The sequence below is a fragment of the Cygnus atratus genome, chromosome 1 (genome assembly GCF_013377495.2).
Source record: "Cygnus atratus isolate AKBS03 ecotype Queensland, Australia chromosome 1, CAtr_DNAZoo_HiC_assembly, whole genome shotgun sequence".
In the NCBI taxonomy this organism is placed as follows: domain Eukaryota; kingdom Metazoa; phylum Chordata; class Aves; order Anseriformes; family Anatidae; genus Cygnus; species Cygnus atratus.
Genome location: NC_066362.1, coordinates 190217240 through 190235802, shown reverse-complemented (window position 1 = coordinate 190235802; position 18563 = coordinate 190217240). Strand labels below are relative to the sequence as shown.

General features: G+C 40.3%; 2 protein-coding genes across 2 annotated transcripts in view; one reads left to right on the top strand and one right to left on the bottom strand.

The window, feature by feature from the left end:
• Positions 1-18563, top strand: part of IFT88 (intraflagellar transport 88) — a 213515-nt gene that overhangs the window by 100820 nt on the left and 94132 nt on the right. The gene's annotated exons all lie outside the window — the stretch shown is intronic.
• Positions 1-18563, bottom strand: part of CRYL1 (crystallin lambda 1) — a 59484-nt gene that overhangs the window by 2694 nt on the left and 38227 nt on the right. The window contains exons 6-7 of the mRNA XM_035542729.1: positions 14497-14602; positions 1528-1634 (exon numbers count right to left, since the gene is read on the bottom strand). Coding sequence (XP_035398622.1) covers positions 1528-1634; positions 14497-14602 — 213 coding nt within the window. The remainder of the gene's footprint in view (positions 1-1527; positions 1635-14496; positions 14603-18563) is intronic.

Genomic DNA, 18563 nt, shown 5'->3' with positions numbered 1-18563 from the left:
TAACAAACCCAGAATTTTATTTTTGTTTTTTTAATGGAAAATGGGGGAAAGAACACAGAGCACTATTTGAGGGTCCAGAGATAGAAGCCTGAATGAATCAGAAGGCAGAAATATTATTTGCAAGTAAATGGAGGGGAAAAAAAAGTGCTTTGCTTCTGAGTGCATAAACAAAGCTGCCTAGACGTATCTGTTAAATATATCACTGAAAGTAGAAGAACAGACAGAAAACTCAAGCAAGCTAGCACAATGGAAACAGATTTTCATTTACGGAAAAAAAGCTGTGTTTGAGAGTGGAGGTACAGATTACAAGGCCATCTTTGCCAAAGCAGCACCTAAGGTCTTAGGTTTAAAAGGCAATTGTTGAGAAACTGGATAAAACCTGGTTCTGCTACTAATAATTGGCAAGTTGCAGTCACTCCAGAAAAAAAAAATCAGGGGGAGGGATAGATGAGTAAGATAAGAGATGTTTAATGTTTTACACTTAAGAGAGGATTCTTGCAAGCTCATCTTTGGCATAGAAGACTGTAGATAATAGACACAGAAACAAATGCTGAACTGGAATCTGGCTTTCCATAAAGAAAACCAACCTGTTTCATTCTAATTAAAAGCTTCTAATTGTGAATAACTCCACAGTTGTCATAGATTGTTATTACAAGCAGACTATACTGTTTAAGCATAGAAGAATCTTCCTTTTAAACATAGCTGATGTTGAAATTGCATTAACATAAAGAGGAACAAAAAAGCTATTTTCCAGACAGATTGCCTGCATATGTGGAATTAATCTGTGACAGTTAAACACGAACAGTTTATTACATACACACGTTCTTCAGCAAAGCATTAAAAAAGGCAATGATGAAAAGGTAGAATTAGGAAATGGCAATACTTCAGAGTTAACTGCTATGGACACATATAATATCCTATATGGTGAATATAAACAAATTGTTGGCTTTGAAACGTAATAGACAAACTGGGTCCTGATACAGCATAGCACTTAAAATACACATCTTTCCTGTAAGCATGCTTAACATAAACACACCTTTGTATGCATTACAGACTGAAGATCTAGTTTGTAAATATACTAAGTCAATAGAACAGCTGGAGGAGAAAAGCTATAGGACTTACGCAGGAAGATTGAGTAAGAGGAAGACACAGGGAGAAAAGTCATTGTGTAGGAAAGGAAATTTGGAGCTGTGCATGTAACAGTAGAGGACAGAACAGACACAATAAGAAATAGCGTGGGGGATTTAATGTAAATAACCCACGGTTGTTTGCAGTTGACTCCTCTGGCTAGTCATGTTACTCACCTGCTAGATCATATTCCCTTGATGTACTTCAAAGTGCTTTGGAAAAGGGACTTATATAATCATATACGTTCTGTACCGATCTTTTCGATCAAGGTACACATTCACACAAGAAATAGAGTACAGATGCCTCTAACAGTAAATTGAAATTACACATACATTAAAACAAAAGCTAACATTCTTTGTTCTGAAAGTCATCGCATCTATTGACTCTCTATATATTTACCTGACTGATTTTCTGCTCAGTTTCGCCTGAAAATTCTGGAACTGGTCCAAAGGTGTTCAAAACAAGTTTCATACCTTCACAGTATCTTTCACAATAATTTGAAATACCTAAAAATAAGAGTGAAAAAGTACACTTGAACAGAAATTCCTACTTTAACTTCAATAACATTACCTGTGCTTAAGCTTTGTCTTAAATCAGAGTTCAAAAATGGGGTGCTACTATGCCTAAGACACCTCATTATCACAAGGAAAAATGTGTTCTATCCACTGCACTTTCATTAAAGTTCAAGAAAAAAACATTTAGGACATGCCTTCATTGCAAAACCCATTAATGTTCCATACCAGCAGGCAACGCTATGCGAGGGATGCAGTAGGCAACCATGGGTATACTTGTGCTTTGTTACTTGAGACAAGAAAACCTCCCCAAACAGTGTTCACAGGGAGAACGTTCTCACCTCTTCTCTCCTCCTGTTTGGTATGTGTCCTACCAGGTGAAGCATCCCTGTTTTTGATTTTATTTATTGATCTTGAATGTATCAAGAGCAGCAAAGCTCTGGGGAAAAGAGTCAAAGGCATAGAGACCCAGGTGGTCTTCACTGAAGGAGAAAGGCTTGAGGAGAAACAGATGGATACTTGCAGATCAACACCTTGTTGTGCAACTAGGGGTGACAACAGGGATTTGGCTTTTATGACCACAGAGCCCTCTCTGAGGGTTGATCCCTGCTAGGGGAAAATGGGATTCACCCAATAAAATGAGGGAAATGCATCTTTGCCATAAAGCTGGCAGATCTGGTGAGGAAAGCTTTATATTAGAACAATGGAAAAGCAACATTACAACCTGTAGTCAGATGACAAAGGGGTGTACTGGGGTGAAAAAAAGGAATGGACAGTAAGACAAACCTCACAAAAAATAAAACAAGGCAGGAGGAGTCCACCTGTAGTGCACATGCAGCCTGGGAAACAAGCAGGATGAGAGCTCCACGTGTGGTCACACAACGACAGGACTGTTCGAGTAACTGAGGTGTGGTGGGATTGCTCACATCACTGGAGCGTTGCAGTGGACAACACAAATTCTTCAGGAAAGACAGGCAGAGGAGACAAGGAGGGGGTGTTGCTATCTCTGTAAAGAAGCAGCTCAGATGCGTGGAGCTCTTTTATGGGATGGGTGACAGGCTTGATGAAAGCTTGTGGGTCAGCACCAGCAGAGAAGCCAGTAAAGGGGATCTCACAGTCGGAATGTGTTACAGGCCATCCACACAATCAGGGTAAGTAGGTGGATGAATTAAAAAGCTGGAAGGTGACATGTCAGAACGCAAGCAGGCAAGCTTATTTCTGGAGAGTGTCAGGGACATCCTCATGATAAAGGTTGGGTCTGGATGGGCCAACCAGAGGTGATGCAAAGCTGGCTCTGCTGTTCAGTAACAAGGAAGTTCTGGTTGGGGTATGAGAATCAATGGCAGCCTTGACTGTAGCAACCATGAAATATTGAAGTTGAAGATCCTGAAAGGAGTAAAGAAGAGTATTAGTAGAGTACAGACCCTGATCTTTGGGGCAGCAGACTTGAGCTGATTCAGAAAACTGGTGAGATCCCACTGAGATGCTGCTCTGAGGGGCGAGGCAGCTCAGGAAAGCTGGCTGCTCTTTAAGGACAGCATCCTCCAAGGGCAAGACCTTGATTCTCAGGAAGACAAGTAGATAAGGAGAAAAAAACACTGTCCATGCACGTCGAATGCAATGTTGACAGAAAAGCCAAAGCTCAACTCCAGTTGAGACTTGCAGAGATGTCAAGGACAACGCGAAGGGCTTCTACTGTTATATTAGTAATAAAAGGTTGAACAAGGGAAGTCTGGGCCTGTTGCTGAATTAGTGACTTAGTGACTGGAGAAACAGGTAATGCTGAGTAACTCATTGCTTTCTTTGCTTCAGCAAGGTCTCCCATGCCTCTGTGCTTAAGAGGCAGGGTTCAAGGGAGAAAAGAGCAACCAGCAGTAGATGAGGATCTAGTCAGGGATTACTTGCAAGAACTCAGCCCTACCTGAGTCCATCAGACCACAGAGACTGCACTCAAGGATATGAGAGAAATGGCCAATGTCCTTGCAAGGCCGCATGTTTTTAAAATCATGACAATTAATACACTGATCAAATCATTTGAGATCCCCAAATGACAGCAAATATTGCAAATATTGCCCTCATCCTCAGAAAAGGTCAGAAGAACAATCCAGGGTACTACAGGCCAATTGATCTCACTTCTGTCCCCGAGAAAATCAAGGAGCAAGTCCTTGACTGGAAACAAATTCTTGGGCACAGGAATAACAGGAAAGTGATTTTTAACAGTCAGCATGTACTTGCCAATGGTAAATCATATCGGACCAGCCTCATTGACTTCTGTTATAAAATCACTGGATTTATGGGTAATGGGAAAGTAGTGGGTATCATTTACTTCAACTTCAGAAGGGCATTTGACACTGATCCCATAATATTCTTATATCAAACTTAGGACATTAGGGTCTAGATGTTTGGGTAATTAGATGTATAAAGATGCAGTGAATGCTCAGGCTCAGAAGGTAGCAGTTAATGGGTTATACTCTACTCAGAGGCCAATAAAAGTGGAGTACCACAGGAATCTATCCCGAGAACTGTACTGCATGACAGCAATTAAGTCTTTGAATGATACTAAGATGGTTAGGGAGCTCCTTAGGGAGAGAGGGGGAGGACCAGCCAATACACTGGAGGGCAAGTATCCAGAACAACTTAGGCTGGAAGAATGGGTCGACAGAGACCTTAAAAAAATAATTAACAAGGACAAATGGAAGGCCCTACTCCTCAGAAGAAAGAAAGAAATCATGGAATGGTTGAGGTTGGAAGGCACATCTGGATCTCATCTGGTTCAACACTCCCACTCAAGCAGGAACACCTAGAGCAGCTTGCCCAGCACCATATCCAGGTGGCTTTTGAAGATCTCCAAAAAGATAGACTCTGCCTTTCTGGGCAACCTGTTGCATTGTTCAGTCAACTCAACTTGCAACAACACAGACTCATGCACCCCAAGAACTCCCAGTCCCTGTAGGCAACAAGCTGAACGTAGCACCTCTGAGTATAACCCACTTTACTCTTTGATAGCCGTTGCATGGAACAGCTGCATTTTCCAGCAGTGAAAACATACCCTCAGACGCTACTGAAAGGGTCAGGATCTACAAGGTCAGTCAAAAGGCTCCTGACATCAAATGTGCAAAATACAGATTCAGCACCAGTAGCAAGAGGCTTGGGGAAAAGAGAAGAATGACTTTTCCAATTAAAACTGACAATGACACACCAGTCTTAAAGAAGAGAGCATTAAAAGGACCAGCTGTAACAGCGTGAATTTTCTTCATCCTAGCACAGAAAAATGGCCATTGGGAAAGCTACATTCAATGGATAGATAAGAAAGGGAGCAGGGAAGCTGGAAGTCTAAACCCATTAGAATCTGTACCCAAAGGCTGAAGTCCTGCTGATAAATAAAGCCTCTGACTGATGACTTCTGACCAGCACCCTAGAAAACACGTAGTGAGAGAACCGTAGAACCAGCTAGCTGGTAATGATGGGTAAAACAGCATTCAAGTAGACCTTGGCCAAAGGTAGGGCTTCCAGTAGCAATCCCAAAATAATTAGTGCTGAGGCATTAGAGAGCAGCTATAATGATAAATGTACCAAAAAGAGAACTCAGTCATTCAGCCAGACACACATATCTAGTGGACTTCTTAGTGCTGCTAACTACCACATAATCAAGAAGGGACAAGACAGCCTTTCCCAGTGAACTTCAATCTAGAAGTCATAAGCTGCACCACAACAGTAAACAAGCAATGCTGTTCTGTCAGTAAGCAAGTCAACACAAATAAGAATGCGATTATCCCAATGAATAATGTAAATCTGAGATGGGAAGTTCTGAATATCCACTAAAAGTTTGTGACAAATTGCCTTTCCTGAGAACCTTAGAACTGAAGAACTTTCACCCTTCATTCTCATTTTAAGTAACTAATTATCCATGCAAAGAGAAAGAGAAAGCTCCAGAAAACAAAGGCAGGTGGGGACAGTCACCAACTCTTTCACAAAGGCTCAGGAAATTGTACAGACTGAGAAGCATGAGTCTGAACTCATCGTGGTCTTATCCAACCACAAAATGTGAGAAACTTAAGTGGGGTGGCCTGACTACCGCACCAAAGAATCCTAGGTCAGGTCATTAGGTAGTCTCTTTCCTGAACAGCTTACAAACAGTTCCCTGGAATGCAATACTGTGTGGTATCAATACCACAGAAGTCACACCTGTCTAACCCTAAATAGCTGAGGTTAAAGGTGGATGAAGGAACGGAAACCTCAGACTACTGGCAACCATGAATCATAAACAACAATACTTATACGGCACAGCACGCCTCTTAGCCTGAAATCGCTGAAGTACGTGCATTCCAAAAGGCTTCTGAGGTCGGTAAGAGTATGGAGAATGTTGTTGTTCCTGGACCTGAGACGGAAGAACTTTCAAAAGACAGATGCTTCCATTAAGAAATTAGCACTCTGAAGTTAGGATGATCATCACAACCAACCACAGGGAGAGAATGGGAGAACATATCCATTGCAAGAGAGCAACCTGGGAAGATTTGAGTGTATTGAACCCTCTTCAAAAATGGATTAGAAACATGCTCCAGTGTCGGAAGGAAGGAAACTCTGGGAAAAAGGACAACCTTGTAGTAGCTTGAAGTGGTGCCAAGCTTGAATGTGGTGCCAAGAGCATACCGATCAGCATTTAGTCAACCTGCCTCCTTCTGTTATCTACCCATGGAGCACACCTGCTCCTCGAACCCTCTCTGGCATGTTCTGGTCTTCTCCAACACACAAAAAAAAAAGCAGGACAGCTGGTCACACAAATTGAACAAAATACGAAGTTTTCATATAACTAGAGAACTGATATACCGTATCAGTTGTATGGAAATTTTTTATGTGTGTCAGTCAAGAAAACTGAACAAAGCCAGAACCATTCAAATTGCCTAGTGGCCTCCAAAACATCATTAACAGGAAGTGTGATTCAGGAAGAAAAGCATTATTGTGGGATGTTGGACAAGCTGTGACATAATTTTCTCTCTTCATTGAGGGCATAAGCAAAGACCATCCTCCTCCACAAAATCTCTGCAAAGGACCACTGATTATTGGAACACTGACCATACCCTGTTATTAGCATAATTAGCATAAAGGGCCTGTCTGCTACCTCTTAACAGCTAGGTTCACAGACTTTGGCACCTAAAGCCAACCTAGATCAACCTGCAGCAGATATTCTGAATGATACTCATGCACCAACCACAAGATGACAATGCTTACATTTCACCTTACTCATGTGACCTGCTTCTTGTAACAGTGAAGAGTCTGAGCAAAATGTTTGCCCCCACACTCTGCAACGTCATAGAAAGTTCCCAGATAACAGAAGTAGAAATGGCTGATGCCATGCTTGCTAACACACAGCTGCTAGCAGCAGCTGTTGCCAGCTGGACAATCACAAAAGCAGGAATGGCTATTCAGCCAAACATGGCAATTCAAGCAATTAGTAATCGAATGAATGGTAAACAAAGCAGTGTCAGTTACCAGTTATTCTGGTGCTTAAACAGCTGACACAGGTCTATGACACCTAGATGAGTGCTGAATAGCTTGGGATTGGTAATTTTCCAGAACCCAAGGTGAACCTCTCAACCACCTGGTCAGCCTGTGTAATAATACCACAGATCTGAGTAGTTCCAATTCTTGTACAGTCAAGAGAAGGTAGAACAGAAGTCTGTGTCAGCATTTTTTTTCAGGAGCCTCAGCCTAAAGAGAGAACATTAGTATTTTAGGAAGCAGAATGCTTGGACTTGGCTTATCCGTTTACCTAGTGGATGTGAACTCCTGGGTTGGAGATGGCCTTCAAAGCTCACTCAGCCAGCTAGTCCTGGAAATTGAGCTCCTACTGGCAGCTCACCTACAGCATGAATGAATCAGAATAATTTCTGGGTGGGTGTATCTCACCAAGGTAACAAAGACATGCCAAATGCAAGTTGGGTAATACAATTCACTCACTGCATGCAGTGTATGAATGAAAAGAAGCCTTAAACAAAGTCATCAAAACAAGAAAAGATAAAAACAAAGTATTATGGCTGGAGAGAAGAGCAGCAATATAGTTTACCACAACATTGTGGCTGAAATTGCAACACACAGGCATGTATATACTGCTTGCCAAATGGTGTGGATGCTCTATGCAAGCACCTTCCAGTCTCAGGAGAAGGGAACACACTGAAAGTTGAATATACACATGGTACTACTCAAAGACTTTAAAAAAAAAAAATCATTTCAAAATAGGTAACTCAAGATAGCACTCCCAGCGTGAAATCTCAAGAGACACACAATGTTTGACTTGATATAAGTAGTCAAGATCAAACCTATGCCGCCAGCTTTAAGAAACTGCTTGAGCAATGGGGAATATTGCTGGAAAAATCACTTTGCTTTTCAAACGCAAACTCAAAATGATAAATATTTGACTCCAGATCTTCAGACTTGAGTTCCTTGACTCAAAGGTCAGGGCTACTGCAAAGGTGAATGAGAAGAGCACTTGACTGGAGCATAGGGACCAGAAGATGGAAAACAAGTATGACAGAGTCCCTTTAACTTTAATCCTTGTTGATACTACCCAGACAGCATCTAAAGCTGGATGAATTAGCATCTATAAACAGTGTGAGATAAGACAGGGAAGCATCTGGGAGCTGGAGAAACAGGAAAATGGTGGCAAATAGGGCTATTAAAGACGCTCACCATCTTTCCTTGCATCCAGTTACTGTGCCTCATTATCTCCAACTGGAAGAAAAAGAATGACAACAGATGCATCTCGGACAAAGAGGGGAAACAACTTGCAGTACAGGAATGACAACAGTTTCCTTTTACCCGTGTGGTTTGTTGTCTCCCTGTCTAACCTCTGTCTTCCTTGCACACTGACCTCATCCATGTTGGAGAGAGGCAGCTGGGAGAGAAGGCAGATGTTGCAGGAGGCACCTGAGAACTACCACCATGGAACAGAAATACCTCCAGAGAAGGCAGGAGTCCCCTGAATCTCCCTTCTACCACGCTTCCAACTATGGTGGAGAGGGGATGAAGAGGAAGAAATAAAGTGTTTTAAGGGAGTAGCAGATGTGGATTACAGAGATGAAAAGGGGTACATTCTAGCTACCACGGAAGTCTCTATCCCGCTCAGCATTTCTGCCTGGTACAATGCAGTTAAAAGAACAAGTTACCATGAGATGAGGGCATTCATTCAAGGCTCTTTAGCTGCCCATATCTTGCCCAATAGGAAATGCAAGGCTCTTTTATACCACTGCCAAAGGAAGAATAAGCTACACTTCTGGTTTGCAGGTACTCACCTAAAGGACTTGCACTGGTGTGATGCAAACACAGGTATTAGTGAAATGCCTCTCGTTGCATCAAGATGAACAGGGCATTGAGGACGAAAAAGAAAAGGAACTCTGGATGGACTTTTAGCTTAGAAGTATGCATAAAATGCTTTTTGTCCTTTAGAAGACCTCTTTGTAAGTGAAGGTCCTATATATAGAGGCAATGGGAGGAACAGTGAAAAAGAAGGGAAAACATTGCAACATAAAAGGTAGCACATGCATTATGTAGTTCATGCATTACAGCATGTAAACAGCTTCAAGTAACTTAGCTTCTTGTATGCTAAGTCTCCTTCCTTCTTCATAAGAAGGACAACAGGCATGAAGGATGCAAGCAAACAAACTTGGTAAACTAGTTTGGCAAGGACATTACACGTGGGGCAAAATGAGGAAGGCACTGAGATATTTGTGAGACAGAAAAAGAGACAGTGGCATTAACTTGACTACTTTGAACCTGATGAGCAATGTAATAAGAAGATACTGTAATAACTCAAAAACAGTAGGCAAGATGGTCAAGCCACTGACGTAACATCAAATATTTGAAAAGACTGGGGTGGGGTCATTTTAGCAGGTAAAATCTAAGAAGAGGTTGCACTCGGTAAGACTGAAGGTGAGTATAGATAAGATCAGAAAAAAAGGGGTGTACTTCAGGAACACCATGGAGGAATTTGTCATGGTTAGGATATGTTCAGAGAAAAAAGTCCCAACCTCTTTGTTTTGCTGACATTGTAAGTCTGAGGAAAACTTTCTACCTGTAATCCTATCTTCATCAAGGGTGTGTTCGGACACAAATGTATGCTCTCAGTTAAGGTGTGAATTCACAGGACACTTGCTACTCTACGTTAATTCCATGTGAGGTTACTTAAGCTGCATGAATACTTTCAACTACACTAAGACAGTCGTAGCAACAAAAAAGTTTTATTCTCAGTGGTGCTGTGTTACCATCTCAGTAGCAGTATACAAATATTCCTTTTGTTAGATTAGCTTCATATATGGGATGAGCTCCATAGACCAGGTCACTTGATGAGCATGCAAATTCCTCTGCTAGCACAAGGGAGAAGAAGCACTGAGATGGGTTTTTGAGAATCAGAGCTTTATCGTGATCACTTGAGCAAAAAACCATGTAGAATTCCTGTGCAAGATAAGTTGCTCCCTTCAGAAGATGGAGAGACCCACTTTGCACCTAATGGTCCATAGTGGGAAACTGGTGAAACCAGACACTGCACTGAAAAATCAAAATAAAAAAGAATAACCTTAGCTTACTGTACACAAGCATTCTCATAGAAAAAGCCTCCAGCTGCAGATGCAAACAGCAGTTCTAGGAGACTATAAACTGCTTTAATCACCCTATTGGAAAGCAAACTGAATGTGAGTAAACAGGTATGAAATAATTGGTGGGCACATGAAATAAGAGATTGTAGGATTATGTATCACTGTGATCATCTCAGCTCTACAAGTATTCCTGAAATAAATGGAGATATTTCAGTATCATAAAACACAATACATGAGCTAGACAGAAAGAGGGGGCAATCTTCCTTTTCTTTGATTTGACTACCTTAACCTAAAGAGATACTGCTTACTTGTGTCACAAAAGCTCCTGAACTGGGTTGAATCTTTGTTTGCTCCCTTTATGGAGGAATTAATCCAGAGGACGTAACAATGAAAATAACCTATGCTTTAGAACTAGCCAGCATGTATGTCTACCATAATTGTTAAAATACATACTCGGCTATGTTTTGCCAAATCAGGCAAGAAAAACCTTGCTTTGAATTATGGGTTATGATTCTCCCTCTTTCTCTTTGATCCTTTGTGCCTTTCATACAACACAATCATTCTACTCCTATCATCCAAAACCTATTAATCTGACAGGTGCTTCCAAGATGAGTTAGCATTCTTTCTTCCAGTAAGAGAAGCAAAATTTTGACCACGAAGAGTCATACTGGCCATCTGTGCTTTTAAGGACCATATATCAAATCCATTTTCCATACAGCCCATGCTATGGACACCTCACAAATACCACAGTGAATAACAGGCAGAATATGAATCTGGAATGGTGTTTTTATAAATACAATACAGAAAAATAGCAATGAAGATCCTTCAGCCTCCCCATATCCAGCTCCTGTACCAGTATTACCAGGTTTAGATCAAGACTAAATTACAGTTATAGCTCACTAAATACCCCGATAATAAAAGTAACTGACCTAAGACAGCCAACTATGAAATATGAATGAAGAACTTCTGCTGCAAACATGTAAAATACTGTATATGTTGGTCTGGCCTCTGGTTTTACAGATGATTTCTTCTAAGGTCTTAACAGAAATTGCCAGTTCAAGAAATAAGAGATACAATCTTACTGAGGCTGCATAATAGAATCATTTAGTTTGGAAATGACCTTTATTGTCATCTATTCCAACCTTTAAAATCATATTTAATATCTTCACAGGTAACAATCATGGAACTGTTTCTGGTATGAAGAATTCTTTTTATTGATGTAAGTGAAATTAGTAAAGATTGTGTGATAAATGTTGATGGATGTATATTTTAATGATACAGGCACATATACAGGAGGGACACTGTCTGCTAACATAATCCCTCAATAAGGAAACAGGTAAAATGACTCTACTGAAGTCTATTCATGTTCCTTGTAAAAGGAACTTAACGGCATTCGTTGTGCTACTGCCATGAGAAATCATAAGATGAAACTCAAAAAACAGCTTACTGAAAGTGAAACCAACCATCAACATTATGATATGTAAATTGAATGTGCCTTTTTTTTTTTTTTTAAAGGGGGGTTACCTTTGTGTCTGTTGCCATTCAGTTCTCAAGTTGTTGTTGCTGCTTCTGCTCCTTTTAGTGCCTTGACATTATCACTTTGATGTTCAAAGCTGTTGGCTCACAGCCATATATTCAGAATTCCCATTACTCACGCATGGATTAACTGGTAGTCTAAGGTGGCCTAGATAATAGCTTTTGATAAAGCTACTTATGAGGATGCAGGAAAGGACTGAAGAACTAACACATGGGAAGCCTGGCATTAGCACACAGGAGGTTCATGGGAGGATCTTGATGTATTGCATGTCAAATTAACGCTGACTTCAAAAGAAATCTTTGGAGTAATATTCTTTATTCAAAACCAAACAAAAATATCACACCGCCCTTACGAAGAAAAACGGTCTTCCCCAACTTCCAGGATCTCCCACAAACACTATTTTCCTCTCATGCTTCCTGCATCCCTACTATGCTTCCTCATTGATTTGCTAAGCAGTGATGTTAAGATTGTGGGAAATTAACATCTTAAGTCTAGAAAGGTAGCTGCTGTGAAGCTGGTAAAGCTGCTGGACAGGCAAACAAGCAGGAGAGCAGAGGTATCTCCATCTCCATTTCTCTCTGCTGCTCAAAAATAGACACTTAGTGCAATGCATCATTAGAGTGTTGTCCTGGGCAAGCAGGTGAGGTCCATGCTATTCCTTACTATGGGAAGCAATTCTGGGCAAACAAACAAGTTGGCAGTGGTATAAGTGTGACCATAAGCCATCGTGTGTCCTGACATCAGCAATTTTGATGTAGAACTGTCTCTGATGAGAGCAGCAGCCTGAATAAGTCTGCCAGCACAAACAGAAGCAGCTCTGGAGTTGAAGAAAAGGCATCTGCTAGATCGGGAGCGAAGGAATACTTCTCATGATCAAAGTTACTGAATAAACACAAAAGCACCTTGTCAAAAGGGGCCCAGTTCACAAGTGTACTAGTTACATTATTTCAAAGTAATTTTTAATTGAAAATGTTATATAATGCTAAAATAACTATATAGGTATATTTTGGCTTTATATTTTGCAAACCCACCACAAAGCTACTCTTTCGGTTTATCAGTCTCCTGGATTCTATTTTGTAAATTTTCATCCTCTGATCTTGAATACTAATATTCCTAACAAAAGGTAGCATCAATCTAGAATCTGGATAATCTCTGCCATGAATAAGCAACCTACCTACCAGTTGCAAATGCTACTTAAAACTGGTTTGAGATGGCAAATTTCAGAAGTGTTTTTGTAACAGTAACTACTTCCTGGTGGGAACAAGGAAACTAAGCTGAATCACGATGGAGCATTAAATGTCAAAGGGCACTCCAGGAAGAATATCAAAACCAACCCAAATGATTATAAATTCCATTCATCTCAAGTAAATTTTTTTTTAAATCCATGATCCTTAATTCTAAGATTATATATAAAATAAGATAAAGGATACCCAAGAATCATTCAGCCTCTGAAACCATTTTTTTTTCTGGTATTAATACACGTCGTTCTGTTTTTATGCTTTAGTTGAGGCAGTTCAACAAGTGGCTCTGACAGAACCACCTGCACAAAGACAGTTCATGCAGAGGAAGCATGGCAGGTTAGTGGAATTGGGTGGCAAGGACTGGAGAACCCTGGCCTGCAGGACTCCACGTAGATTGCTGTGTTTAAGGATTGTGCAATGTGCATCTGTTCTGATCTATCTAAAAAATGCATATGTTTTATATGGAGTAAGTCTACATTCAGTAGAGAAATTACTGGAAAACTTCTTGGGGAAGCTTTTAGGAAGATGCCTCTACTTGGATGGATGCATAATATTTGCATAACAAAAAATAACAATTGCACAAAAGCAAACACTTTGTGACATTTAATTTACTGGTATGCCACCAAACTGACAAGCTGAAATCCTCTGGTGGAGGACACAGCTCCACATTCATGTCAAAATTGCCAATTTGCCCTTAAAAGACAATTTTTTGCAAAGTGACTGATCAATATGAAGTCATAAAACACTCCTATTTCTCACTGATATTTTACAATCTTGTTTTATTATTTTCATTTCATTATTGTATTCTTATGCATTGCAGCAGTTCCTGAAAAATCCATCTATGGATTGCCATCTATGACTGCCATGTCAAGGACAATACAAAAGCAGAATAAAGACAGCTCACAACATAAAAAAATTAAAAATGTGTTTAGGTAGTCTTTAGGAAGTAAAGATCATTAATGTTTTGTAACATTTATTGCTTAAACCTTTGTGGCCCCAGTCTCTAATTTTGATTTCATTTTATGCAATTCACTTTTTATTTAGCTTGGATTTATATTTACAATTCCAGAAACACGTAAAATCTGTCTTGATTATGCAAGACGTGTTGAACTGTTACCTGACTGCTTCAACTAATTCAACTTTGTAAGCACAGTGTTTTGCAGACAGAAACAATTTCACTTCAAGAACTAAACTAGTTTAAACTAAACCAGCACCAGCCATGCTTACAGTGAACCTTTTGCTACCAGTTCCTCAAAGAAAAAAAAAAGGCACTCACCTATGGAAAGTGAGTTTCTGTTGACATGGGATTATCAGATACACTTTTTCCTGACACTCACACAGTCCTGAACTATGTGTACAGCAATGGTTTCAAAGCACTGGGACAGATCTCAGAAAAATGAGGTACACAACTGGTGTTTCAGTTAGATGTCATTTTTGACATTATGCAATGTAAGACTTTCTCCATATTTATCTCATTTTAAGGTACCTACCTTCTGCATTAAGATGCATGGTTTCCAGAGGTCCAATAAACGCGTATCGCATTCCCAATCCATCAGACATCACAAGGTCTAGATCAGTAGGAGATATTACTCCTTCCTATATAGCAGAAGTAGAAGAGGAAAACTTGTGAATGTTAAGTTTTAATGCAAAACTGATTGCTTTTTACATATAATTTAAAAAAATAAAATTTAAGAAGTAATAAAAAGTGAGACTAGAAATAGCAGTTAGTAAATGTTCACCAGAATCGTGCACCTACTATACAAGTCTTCTTATAATTCAGGATAAACATTAATTCACCTAACTTTTTTTAAAACACATTGGTAAGATCACTGTACTTCATAATCTAAATACATTTTGACAGTACCTTATTTTTTAAATTGATAGTAGATTAATACACTATGTGATACGAACTACCTGTACACATCAGTTTGCCTGATACTTACTACTTACAGTAATTCATGTATTAAAATTAAATTGACCTGTTTATGTCAACCAATAAACACTTAGAAAAAGAGAATCAGAGAGCACATAGCAAGGGTGACACTCTTAAAAGCACATGACCAAAAAGAGTTTATAGTAAAGTCCAAGTATCACACCAGCACTTTTAAATACAGAAATTTTAGCTAAATCTTACACCTCCCTTCATGTTCTCCTAGTTCAGGATTTTTGTGCAGACTTGCAATTGGCAGAATGGGGGTGCAGCATTGGTACTACCCTGAGGCCACCTGAAAAAAAAGGCCAGGACCAAACACGTAGGCAATGCAGCTGCCACTCCCTTCCAAAAAACTCACTGAATATTCAACCTACACAGCCTCAACCTGCCCAGGTTCTTGAGTTCATTGCCAATCTCAAACCTCAGAGTTGGCAGGACCGGAAGTATACAAAATGAAGAATTTCTCCTGTTAAAAACTGAGTGCTGCTGTTCCACCCAGATGGTGTCACTTACAGGAAAGCCAACGCCCCCATCAGGTTATGGCAAGTACATGAAGGCTTATAAAAAATGAGTTGCTGTTCATTACCATGCAGCTTTACTTAAGAAAAATAATATTTATCATATGAAGTTGATTTTCCACCTACTGGAAAGGCCTGAACGAACTAAGACCTGTTCTAACTACTCCCATCAGATAAAGCTTCATTTCAAGAACTTGCCGCCTTTATTCCCAATGACAAAAGAAAAATCATTTCCTTCTGGTTGTTAAGGTGAGAGAGATGCTGAATTGTTTGTCTACCTGTAGCCTACCTGGAGGTGATCCCCCTACTCAGCACCTCTTGCTCCATGAGCCTTCTTTAGCTGCAGAAGGCAAGTAGATATACTTGTCTGCTTGGCCAAGACAGGACTTTTTTTTTGTTAATTTTCCCTCTTGCAGGACCATGTCTGACATGCTCCTTTGTACCACACGGTGATCAGCTAGAGTTACAAGCATGTGGGACAGCTCTCCTGACCTGCTGCAGACTCTGATGTCTGAGCTAGACATCTAGACTCTCTTTACGATCAGTAGGGGAAAAAAAGGAGATCAGCATCCTAAGCCATGCATCTGGAGTAGGCCAGATGAGTTGTATCCTGAAAGGGCCTGATTTTCCTCATGCACAGAAAAACAAGTAAGGAGCTTGCAAGTCAAACATCTGCACTGTACAAGTCTCAGCTTAAGTGAGCTGAATCCCATCCACAGTGTCCTGTGTTTGTCAAACACATCTACTATTACTTTAGAAGAAAATGATAAGCCAAGGACCAACATAACTTCCATAACCAAAGAAATTGAGTTTTTAATCACCTCAGGCTTAAATAGAGACTTTTATAATATTCAATCTCAAGTCTCAATCTGTTAGTAGGCATTGCTCCTATCACCAATAACCCTGTCTGAGTCACTGTTGCAGGAGACTTTTGAAATCTATCTTGAAAAAGGAAACAATGACATAATTATTACAACCAACCCACCATGTTTGCAATATGCAGCTCTGGTAACAATTTATAATCATAGAATAGCTAGGGTTGGAAGAGACCTGAAAGATCATCTAGTTCCAACCCCAAGTTAGGCACACAATGGCAGGGATAAGGAAGTATTATTTTCTTCAACCCAAAGGTAAGGCAGTGGTACGGTAACTTGTCTAGAGGAAGACAAGAAGGTCTGTGTAAAGACAGGTCCAAGTGCAAACCTCAGCATTCAGGTTACAGAACGGGTGTCAGTGAAACAATCAGGCACCACATGTTCTGTGAAAGTTTTTTTCTCCTGAAATAACACCACAACTTCTCTGAACAAGAATAGCAAAGTCAACAAAAGCACCCTTCTGTTGGGTTGTTCATCACTGTTCATCCGAACAATGAGTTATGCTGGTAAAGCTGTGCTTGATGAGTGATTTTTTTTCTTCCCCTCTCAGGTTGACAAAGATTTGCAGACAAATAACCACAAGTTCCAGACAAGCATCTGAATGGCAGCAGCACTTAAACTATAATATTAAAGAGTTAACAGGCTTACATAAGACTTTTGAAACTATTCAGAATCAATGCAGATTGATTTTCAAATGAAAAAGTATCTCTTCCTTCCGATACTGTAGTCTTCAGTACCAACATTTGAAGAGCTGGAGCCCTCAGGATCACAGGGTGAGTGCTTTGCTCTTGGTTTTCTGCCTAAAGCTGTAATTTTATGGCTATGACCGCTAAAAGGCAAAAATTGTGGTTAACAGAAGGAAAATAAAACAGATCCCTCCAGCTGAGGTCTCTTATTATTCTGTACGTATAAGCTCAATTTTCTTTGTCACACAGATCCTCTTAAAGAAAAGTCTTTTGCCTTGTTCTGTTCAGAAATGAGAAGACAAGTAAGAAATATGTTAAACTGTCTTTCTCTAGGGGATAACTACTCCCACTTATGTTAAAGAGATCATTAAGTTGGTGGAATGATTCAGCAGGGTGGGTGCAAGGTCAGCAAGGTGTCTTCCACAAGGATTGGTGTTTATGCTAAGAAGTAAACAAGAAAGTCTTCCATCCAACCCAGTTTCATTAAGTCTAGGTGTGAAACAACCCTCCCGAGGAGGATTTTTCCTCCTCTTCGTTCTGCCTAACCCTTCTTGCAAGTCTTCCCCTTAAGCACTTGTCAAAGGGAAGAGGAAGTACATAAAAGTTAAAGCTCTGTTTACCAGAAGCTGACTGACTTTCACAGATACAGAATTCAGGAGGTAATTTAAAACAAATTCCACCAAAATCCTCAGTGACCCCAACGGGCAGCCAAACTTCAAGATCTACACTAGATCAGAATCCTCCACGCTGCTTATGACACCACTTAGATACCATAATCAGATCTTCCCACGTATTTTAATCTCCTGTGATGCCAGAGTATTATCCTTCGGTAATTTAGTGATCCTCGCTATGCGGGGACCCTGTTCTCCTTTCCAAAAGCCTGTGGCGGTTCTGCCATCTCCACCTTTGGGCCCTGACCAGCCTGCCAGGTTTTACGTCTGTGAGTCACACCTGCATCTCAACTTCTGTCACCGACTTGGATTGTCATCATATTAAATATGTCACGGACAAAAAACAATCTTATTTTTTCCTGCTGCTAACAATTCACCATGTTCTCCTAGTAACTCCAGCCTGTCTGGAGTTATTCTGGACTCTACTCCCTCCTTGACCACATAATAGGTCTCCAGATTTGCCACTGGATCCTCTGAATCTCTAAGGTCCAGTCTTTTTTCCCTCCGATTGCTACTAATATATTCATTCTCTGTCAAAAGCACTCGTTACACCCTTCTTCACTATCACTTCAATCAAGTCCCTTCGATCCACACCCTGATGAAATCTTTTTCCAGTCCTATCATTTTGAGCATATGACTTTTCTCCTAGATCCCTCTACCAGCTCCATTTCTTCCCATTTCATCACGTTTGAGAAACTTGTCCTACAGTTTACACCTCCTTACTTTGCTGGCCCTCATCTTCCCCCATGACACCCTCACACACCTCACCCTGAAAGAACCACTGAGTATCAACACTATTTTTCTCCCTGGGCTTTTGAACTTCTTTTTATGATGTCCACTTTTTATGGATACTGCATAAACTGCATACTTAATC